General features: G+C 32.7%; 1 protein-coding gene across 1 annotated transcript in view; it reads left to right on the top strand.

Annotated features, from left to right (window-relative positions):
* LOC108288257 (olfactory receptor 52E8-like) overlaps positions 1-5739 on the top strand; it is an 11889-nt gene extending 6150 nt beyond the window's left edge. Inside the window, 2 exon segments of the mRNA XM_017507148.1 lie at positions 4763-5054; positions 5056-5739. Of these exon segments, the coding sequence (XP_017362637.1) occupies positions 4763-5054; positions 5056-5701 (938 nt within the window). The 3' untranslated portion in view covers positions 5702-5739.
* The last annotated feature ends 4633 nt before the right edge of the window (positions 5740-10372 follow it).

The raw sequence follows: 10372 nt of genomic DNA, 5'->3' as shown, positions 1-10372 counted from the left end.
TGTGTGTGTGTGTATGTGTATATATATATATATATATATATATATAGTATTCCATGGAACACTATACATATATATATATATATATATATGCCATGGAATACTATGCAGCCATAAAAATGAATGAAATCATATTATTTGCAGCAACAGAGATGGAGCTGAAGGTCATAATTCTAAGCAAATTAACATAGGAAAAGGAAACAAAACATTTCATGTTCTTATTTATAAATGGAAGAACATATTGAGTACACATGGACATAAATATGGAAACAGTAGACACTGTGGACTACTAAAGGGTGGTGGGAGGAAACAGGTTAAAAAACTGCCTATCAGGTACTATGTTCACTACCTGAGTGACGGAATTCATATCCCAAACCTCAGCATCATGCAACAAACCCATGTAACAAAACTGCACAAGTACCCCCTGTTTCTAAAATAAAAGTTGAAATTTTAGAAAATAGTTAATTATATGTTTCAAAACAGCTAAAAGAGAGGATTGTCAATGCTGTCACCACAAAGAAATGATAAATATCTGGGTGACAGATATGCTAATTAGCATGATTTGATCATTCTACAATGTACATATATGTCAAAACATTACATTTCACCCCATAACATATACCATTATTATTTATCAATTAAAAATCTAATAAAACTTTTTTAAAAATGTTGCAAGGACAACTGGGTATGCACATGACAAAAGTGTGAAATTGCATTCTTAAATAACACTATATATATATGTATATATATATACACACAAAAATTAAAATGAATAAAAAACTTAAATGTCACTAAAACAATGAAACTCTTAGAATGAAACACAGGGTAAGTCATGACATCAGATTTGACTTCTTATATAGGACGACAAAAACAGAACAACAAATTATAAATTCATAAATGAAGCTTTAAGATTAAAAACATTTGTGAATTAAATAACACTATCAAGAGAGTGAAAAGACAACCCATAGTATGGGAGAAAATATTTGTAAATCACATGTCTGATAAGAGTTTAATATCCAGAATATATAAAGAAGGACTCATACAACTCAACCAAAAAAAACCGTAAAAACAATTTTAAAATGGGCAAACTACTTCAACAGACATTTATCTAAAGATGTACAAATGGCCAATGTGCCCAGGCAAAGATGCTCAATATCATCAGTCATTGGGGAAATGAAAATCAAAAAGACAATGAGACATCACTTGACACCTACTAGGAGGGCTATAATAACTTTAAAAATGGAAAATGGCAAGTGTTAGAGAGGATGTGAGAAATGGAAATACTCATAGATTGCTGGGGAGAATGTAAATTGAGGCAGTCACTATGGAATAGTTTGGAACTTTCATGGAAAGTTAAATGTAGAATTGGCCTAACACCCAAGATTTCTACTTCTTGAAATATACTCAAAAGAATTGAAAACAGGTGTTAAAATACGTACAAGAATGTTTATAGCAGCACTATTGACAATAGCAAAAAGATGGAAACAATCCAATATCTATCACTTGATGAATATTTCACATGTGATATATTCATACAATGGAGTTTTATTTAGCCATAAAAAGAAATGAAGTACTGCAACATATTTGAAATTTGAACAATTTGAAATCCTGATAGGTGAAAGAAGGCAGACACAAAAGCCTACATAGTACATGATCTCATTTATATGAAATATCCAGAATAAATTTAATAAAGAAAATGCACAGAAACAGAAAGTAGATTACTGGTTTTCAAGGTCTGGAAAAAGAAAAGAATGGGGAGTGACTGCTTAATAGGTACACGGTTCACTTTTTGAGTGATGAGAAACTTCTGGAATGAGATAGTGGTGACAGTTGCCAAAATTGTGAGTGCATTGAGTGCCACTGAATTGTAAACTTCAAAATATTTAAAATGGTTAATTTTGTGTTATATGAATTTTGCCAATATAAGTAAAGAGTTGATGGTCATATTGGATGCCTAGTAGAGCCCAAAGGAATAATCCATGAAACGCACAGAATGAGAGACAGGAAGATAAGAAATAAGGAAGGAAAGAAAAAGATAAAATGAGACCTGTTATAAATATTACCTGAAATAACAAGAACTGGAAATTGAACAAGTAATGCGCACAGGGTTCACTGAGATTTCCCTTGAGCTTCCCTTCATCTGGTACAATAACAAAGGGGAATTACTGTTCACTTTAATCTCAAAGTCTCAGACTTTGTGGCACTTGGAGACTTCGTTAAAAATCTGCCATCCCAGCACACACACCGACATTTTGTTAACATTTTTCATGGTGCATTGAAGCTGTATTCTAAGTCATTTATATATATTTCAAGAACTGAATGCACAGTTGTTACTTGACTCCTTAAGACAGAGGAAGAAACCTTGGTAAGTGTTTCCAATCAGCAAGTTCGTGCAATGTGTATTTAAAATTGGAATTTGAATTAAAAGAAATTGAGTTAAGACCTGGAAAATCGGGGTAGAGAATAATATAGTGCATATCAGCAATCCAAGAAGAGGTAAGATAAGTAAAATGGGAAGATATTGGAGAGAAAAATATTTGCTTGACACCTTCAATATTTCACGCATATGTGACTTCCTTTATCCCACTCAATAATTATATTTTATAGAAAATGCTATGCTCATTTCTTGAAGAAACTTAAACTCAGAACATAGTATAACTTAAGCAAAGTTGCAAAGCCCAAAAGAACAGAATCATTACTCTATACCATGCCACAGTGCCAACAATATTAAATACTCTGTGCTTTTGCTTCTTTTTCCTACACATAATGTCTTTATAGTGAGATAGTGAGTGATGCAGAGAGTGACAACATTCCATAGAAGACACAGAAGAGTAGCATAATGAGCTTGAATTTATTTATACTTAGAATGACTGTGAACATACCCTGATATAGAAAAGGATACAATATGGTGATTAACAGCTGATCTTTTTTCATGCTTCGTATTTCAAAGGGATTTAGCTGGACTCAAATTTGATTAATAAGAGACCTGAATTTATAACTGAGGCCGAGGTCCATATAAGACATGAGGTAAAAACCTTACATACAGTGGTGGTAAATAATATATTTGAAACTAACAATATTTGAAACTAATTAAGCAGATGTGTGCTAAAAAATTTGGCTTTGCCCTAAAAGAGGTCTGTCCTTCGCTCCTGGCTTCTGGAAGTAAATATACACAATACTTAATAAGAGAGTCTTTGTTTATTAGATTGGGGACTGCCCACGCTAGATCTGAGGATAGGTACTGGCCATACCATCGATATGAACAATATGACTTGGAGCAGGGACTTTGGGTCATGTGACATTAGTCAAACTGGAGACTGAGTTCAACCACATTTGCAATCAATCAAGCTATCATATCTATGTAATGAAGTCCCAGTAAAAACTCTGAAAACCAAAGCCTAGGAGAGTTTTCCTGGTTGACAATATGACTTCATCCATATTGTCACACATTAATGCCATGAGGGTAATGCATCTTTACTCCATGAAATGACAACAAATGCTTCACATTTGGACACCTGTTTTGTCTCTAAGCATCACTTTCTTTGTCTAATTTTAATCTGTGTCCTTTTCCTGTAATAGACTGTAACCATGAACATAATAGCTTTTAGTGAGTTCTATGAGTCCTTCTAGCGAACTATTGAAGCTGAGGGTGATTTTGGAAAACCTCTGAAATTGCAGTTAATGTCAGAAGTGAGGGTAGTCTTCAGAAATGTACCCTCAAGTTTTGAAGTTTATTGAGTTCCAGGTTTATCTAATTTGATATCACATTTCTTTAAACTGTCAGCAAGGTCAATAGGATCTTGTAAAAGAACTTCATATGGTGGGAAAGCTTCACAGATAATCATCTTCCCTTACCAATTTACTTTAAATTCCCACTAGGGAATACCTTACTTCTAAATACCTAGACCCCAGAAAATGTTTGGATCTGTTTCTAGGCTCAATTCTGCTGTATTGAGGTTTTTTCCATGATTTTTTTTTGAAAAACACAGTTAAAATTATCATCACTTTATAAGAAGTCTCAGTATCTTATAGTGTAAATCCTGCAGATTTATTCCTCTTGGAAGAAGTTTTGGCTCTTCTAAATTTTTGTATGTTTCCTCATACCTTCCTTTCCTTTCTTTTCTCTTTCCTTTCACTATACCTGTTAGAAAATATTGCAAATATAGACCCAGATTAATGTCACATACCTGAATTTCAACCTAGTTTCAAATTTTGACTTTCCTGCTTATTAGCTTTGTAAATGATGGGAGGTTAATTCACTTATCAAACTTCCCTGTTCCATAAACTCAGATACCAGTAGAACTTGTGTCATGAAATGGGGTGAGAACTAAATTAAATAATATATGTAAATAGTGGTAGATGCAATGACTGAAAAAAAAGTAGATATGTAATCAATAATAGCTATTATTATTGTTGTGATTATTATTATAAATTTTATTTCCATCATCTCATAGTGTCTATATCTTGAGAGAAGGGAATAAGTCCATTTATTTATTCTGAACTCACAATTTTAGGAGAGACATGGTACAAGCTTCTACTTGGCAGCTCATCTTCTCACATTCATAGTGCAGGTGAAGAGTGATACTACGGTTATCTATGGAGAATTAAAAGAAGGAGAAAAAAGATCAAAGGCCTTTACAGAAAGGTATTCCTAATACCAGTCCTTTGCTTGGGAATTTGTTTATTTATTTTAGATCTCAATTAAGTCTGGATAAATTGCCCAATGGGAGCTGAGAACAACTTTTAAAGCCATGACCACCATCAGCTGGCAGAAGAATGTCTTCTCTCAATGTCACTGAACCTCATCCCTCTCCCTTCCTGTTAGGAATTCCAGGATTGGAAGCTGCACAAAGCTGGCTTGGCTTTCCCTTCTGTGCTTATCTGATTGCTCTTGTTGGAAATCTTATCATTCTATTTGTCATCTGGACTGATAAAAAACTCCACCAACCCATGTTCTACTTTCTGGCCATGCTGTCAGTGATTGACCTGAGTCTCTCCACAGCTACCATCCGCAAGATTTTGGGCATTTTCTGGTTCAGCCTGCAGGAGCTGTGCTTTGGGCTGTGCTGCTCAAGTCTTTTTTATCCATGTTTTTACAGTCATGGAGAGCACTGTACTTCTTGCCATGGGATTTGATTGCTATGTGGCTATTTGCAACCCCCTCAGGTATACTATGATCCTCACCAACAGAATTATTGGTGTGATTGCTATGGTTGTGGTTCTTAGAAGCTTATGTATGGTTGCACCCATCATTTTTCTCCTCACGAGGCTGCCTTACTGTGGACATAGAATCATCCCTCACACCTATTGTGAGCACATGGGAGTGGCCCGTCTGGCTTGTGCCAGCATCAGTGTCAATGTCTGTTATGGTCTTGGGAATATTTTTATCTTGTTTCTGGATGTGTTTCTTATCATTATCTCCTATGCCAGAATTTTATGCACTGTCTTTCACCTCCCTTCCCAAGATGCCCATTTGAAGGCTCTTAATACCTGTAGCTCACATGTCTGTGTCATCTTAGTATTTTTTGGCCCAGCTCTCTTCTCCTTTCTCACTCATCGCTTTGGTCCTGGCATCCCACAGTATATCAATATTCTCCTGGCTAACCTCTATGTAGTCATTCCCCCTGCTCTTAACCCAGTCATTTATGGAATCAGGACCAAGCAAATCCAGGAGCGGGTAAAAAGTCTCTTTGCTAAACATTAATTGAATGAGAGGTAATTCATGCAGGTTATAAAAGTGTAAGTCCTAAAAAGATAAAATTTGTGATAAGATTAACAAATTGTTTTCATCAAAACTGACTATCAATTTTATACATATGTATATTTTATACAGATGTGTGTGTATATTTATTTAGTATATGTATGTATATGTGTGTTTCTAAAAACATATTGGCAGCAATTGTTAGATGCATGTGTGTCGATGTGTCTGAGTGTGTATTTGCAATGATGTTATCTATTGATCCCTGACACAGAATATGCCATGTAAGAGTAAGTTTCAAGGAGAATCACTTTAATTCACTGAAAAAGTGTTTTAAATCTCTTTCAGGTAGCAATAAGATTTCTTTCATAAAAGATAGTCAAATAGAGGACATAAGGCCACTGAGAGAAGAATGGGCATGTAGGTAGTGTAAGCAAGTAAAGTGGAGGTAGTAGGTATGAGACACAGGTCAGAAACAGGAGATTTAGCCACACATAACAGAGAGAGAACAAGAATTCATATTTATTTTGTTTACCGTGTTTTAACTGGGTGATTTAGGTTAAGCACTAAAATATGTAGGAAGTAAAAGGGAAATTACTCATGAACTTAAAAAAATAACATCTAGAAAAGAAAGCAGGAACAGAAATAAGATTGCAAAGAAACTAAAAATTTTGAATGCAAAAATGAATATAAGAACATATAAATGTCCAAAATAGATAAAAACGACACATTTATGGTTGTCAAAAATGGCAATAGAAAATAAAAAATGGCAATCTAAAGTTCATTTTAAAAACTGAGAATATTGTTCAAGCAGAGATAAGGTCAAATTTGATTTTGAAAGTTAGCACCACAATCATTTCACCCAATTCTATCACATTTCTAGTGATTTTTTTTTTTTACTAATTTAGTATACAAAATATATACAAACTCAATGGGAATAGTTAATATCAAAGTAACTAAAAAAAGAAGAATATGTCCACAAGTTTTAATATCATCAGTTTAATTCCACATATATCATTTAATATCCTTTATTCCTTAAAGTAATGAGGTGTCAGCTATTCACCTGATAAAGCCATTTTATGTCTGGATATTTATTGTAAAATATTGTCTAAATTTCTGTGTCAAGATATTTTTGAGCATAAGTATTTCTGACATAGATTTAAGTTTCAGAAGGTGAAGTAAAAATAAAGAAGGGGAGGATAACAGAGAACATTTCTACAGCTGAAAAATTATTTAAGGCTTAATACTGATAGTTTCAATGGAGGCCCAGTAGGAACTTAGGTACTAGTATTTGGTGGAAATTGTAAACACAACAAATAAAAAGAAAATCTTGAACCATTCCACAGAAAAAGTTCAAGTGAGATACAGAAAATAGCATAGATTAAAGAGAAACATAATCTGACTGAGATCAGAATTCTCAAATGCAAAAGTGGATGTTAAAAACTCATATCCAAAAAATAATTTTGCACTTGGAATTTAATGTTCATTCAATCCATTATTCATATCTGAGAGAAAAGTAAAGACATTTTCAGAAATATAATGCAATTTTAACTGCAACTTTTTCCAAAAGAGAATAAAAAATTAAAGATACATACTGAGAGAATAAAAATAATAGAAATGTTTAAAAGGAGTATCCTATGAAAAATTTCAACTGCATCATTTCCCAAAGGAGAAAAAACATTTTAAATAAACACTAAGAAAGCAAAAACAATAGAAATGTTTTAAAAAGAGTATCATATTCTATGAACAACATGATTTGTATGCAAAGGAAGGTAGGGAAATACATAATTACATCAAAGCAAATGTTGATAACCTACTTGTGATATGATTTTTGGGTGAAGGTATTTGGTGGATTTCTACTTCTAGCAGTCAGAAACTAGATTATTTGAGACTGATGCTTTTGCCAAGAAAAATAAAACTAGAAAAAATGGAAAGAATATTTAAACATGTGTTTAAGGCACTGGGTAACTAACAAATTAGCAAAGATAGAAAAATCAAGATCCCACAAAATAATGAAGATTTAAGAGAGATGAAGCTGCCTTTGGTGCTGCTTTACCCTGCCATGCACTTTATATTTTCTAATTTAGAAGAGCGCTCAGAAAGACTGATACTGTGAGAAAAGCTTTAGTAGTATCATGGATTGAACAGGATGAAGCATCAGAGGTCAGAGTTTGTCATGGAACAGAGGAAATGTATCACCAAGGTAGTACCCATGAAGTGAAGATTAAAAAAAAAAAAAAAAATAAAAAAAAAAAAAAAAAAAAAAAGGCCTTTACAAATTATATAGCCTAGTTTAGAATTAGCTCTATCGTAATCAAAATAAGGTGATGTGCTCTTACTTAACTACCTAACAGAACCAAAGTAAAACATTTATGATATAGGTAGCATTACTGATAGCCTCAAAGTATCCTAACAAGATTTCCTTCATAATGTCCAGCATTGAAATTGTTTTAAGTATGAAAAAATAATAATTCCCAAAATAAACAAGCAAAATAAAAGAAAATTAAAATATTCAACAAAGAACCAGGCAATGGGATTATAGAATAATTATAATTATTATATATAACAAACTAGATGAAAAGATATTAGCCATGAACTCGGAAATAATAATGATCATTTGGGAATTTTGTTTTTAAAAATTGCATTAATTGAAAATAAGTATTCAATAGGTGAGATAACAGCAAATAATACCCAGTTGAAAAGATAATAAATAAACTGAAAGATTAATTGGAAGGATATATCCACAATGAAGCATAGAAAAATAAGTTGATGGAAAATATTTTTAAAAATAGAAAATGTGAAAAATGTTAAAAGTTACACATGTAATTTGATCATATGAAGAGAGGAGTTGCAATGCAGGTCAAAAGCTATATTTAAAAGATAAAGATTAAAAACAGAGCTGAAGATTACAAAACCAAACCAAAGACCCAAAAATTTAAACCAGGATCTTTTAAAAAAGAGATCCACACAGAAATGTCAAAGTAAATCTACTGGAAAACAAAAATAAAAAGAGAATCTTTAAAGCACGTCAAGAGAGGAAATTATCTTCAAAGGAGCCATAATAAAGCTAACAGTAAATATCTCAAAAGAAACTCTAGAATCAAGGAGACAATAATATGCTATTTCTAAAAATATAGTAGAACATATAAATTGCCAACATAGATTTCTATACTCACTAATAATGTCTTCTTAAATTAAAGGATTAAAAAGACATTGCAAAGAACCAAATCAGAGAGAAGTTGTTACCAACAGATTTGCTATAGCAGAAATACTAGAAGGGATTGTTCAAGAAAAGTAACATAAATCAAGATAGAAGCATGATTATGCAGAAAAATGAAGAACATAATTGTTCTTTATATATGTTTATAAATAAAGAACATATTGCATTATGTCTACAAAAATATTACAAAATGAATACAGTGATGTACAAATGGGATAATATATAAAGGTCAAGTTAGATTTATCCTAAAAATGTATGATTGATTTAACATTTGGAAACTCCTTAAATTGAACATTAAAATATTAACAGAGGGAAAAAACTAATGTGAGCAGCCCAATAGATAGGATAGAGTAATTGGTAAAATTTAATGTCTAGTAATCTCTTAAGCTAAGCATGAAAGGGTCTCCCTTAATGTGCAGACCTACTGAATGAAGGAACATGTATACTGTGGTAATATGTATTTATCTGAGACCAGAAACAAGACAAAGATACTGTCTTGTCCCCACAGAACTAAATGCTCTACGTAGTGTATAAGACAAGAAAAAGAAATAAAAATACAAAAGAATTTAGAAAGTAAAACATAAAACTATCATTATTCACAGAGGGCATGATTATGTGTATATAAAATTTAAAATATTCATGGAAAAACTATTAGAATTAACAAATTAATTTATCAAGGATACTTGATACAAAGCCAATATAAAAATTTGGCCAGGCATGGTGGCTTACACCTGTAATCCCAAAACTTTGGCAGGCCGAGGCAGGAGGGTTGCTTAAGCCCAGGAGTTTGAGACCAGCCTAGGCAACGTAGGGAGACTCTGTTTTTATAAAAAATAATAATAAAATTTTAAAAATTAATTACATTTTTCTATACTAACAATAACATTAATAAATTAAAATTTTGAAAGTTTTGTATTTTTAAATAGCATCACAAAATATCAAATACTTTGACCTAACTCTAACAAATGATATGCAAAACTTCTATAATAAAACCATAATAATCCTTCAAAAGAACTTTTTAAATACATAAATACATGAAAAGATATACCAAGTTCATGGTTTGGAATAATTAATAACCTTTTAAAAACATTCTCTATAATTGAACTATATACTCAATGCAATAAATATTTCAATGAATTTGTTTGCTTATTTGTCCACTTGGTTTAGTTTTCAAACTGTAATATACATTTTCAAAGAAATTGTCCAGGCACGGTGGCTCACGCCTGTAATCCCAGCACTTTGGGAGGCTGAGGCGGTCGGATCGTGAGGTCAAGAGATCAAGACCATCCTGGCCAACATGGTGAAACTCGGTCTCAACTAAAAAATACAACAATTAGCTGGGCATGGTGGTGTGCGCCTGTAGTCCCAGCTACTTGGGAGGCTGAGGCAGGAGAATTGCTTGAACCCAGGATGCGGAGATTGCAGTGAGCCAAGATTGTGCTGCTGCACTCCAGCCT

The sequence above is a fragment of the Cebus imitator genome, unplaced genomic scaffold, assembly GCF_001604975.1.
Source record: "Cebus imitator isolate Cc_AM_T3 unplaced genomic scaffold, Cebus_imitator-1.0 Scaffold370, whole genome shotgun sequence".
In the NCBI taxonomy this organism is placed as follows: Eukaryota; Metazoa; Chordata; class Mammalia; order Primates; family Cebidae; genus Cebus; species Cebus imitator.
Note: the sequence above shows the minus strand (reverse complement) of the source record. Positions and strands in the feature narration are given on the sequence as shown.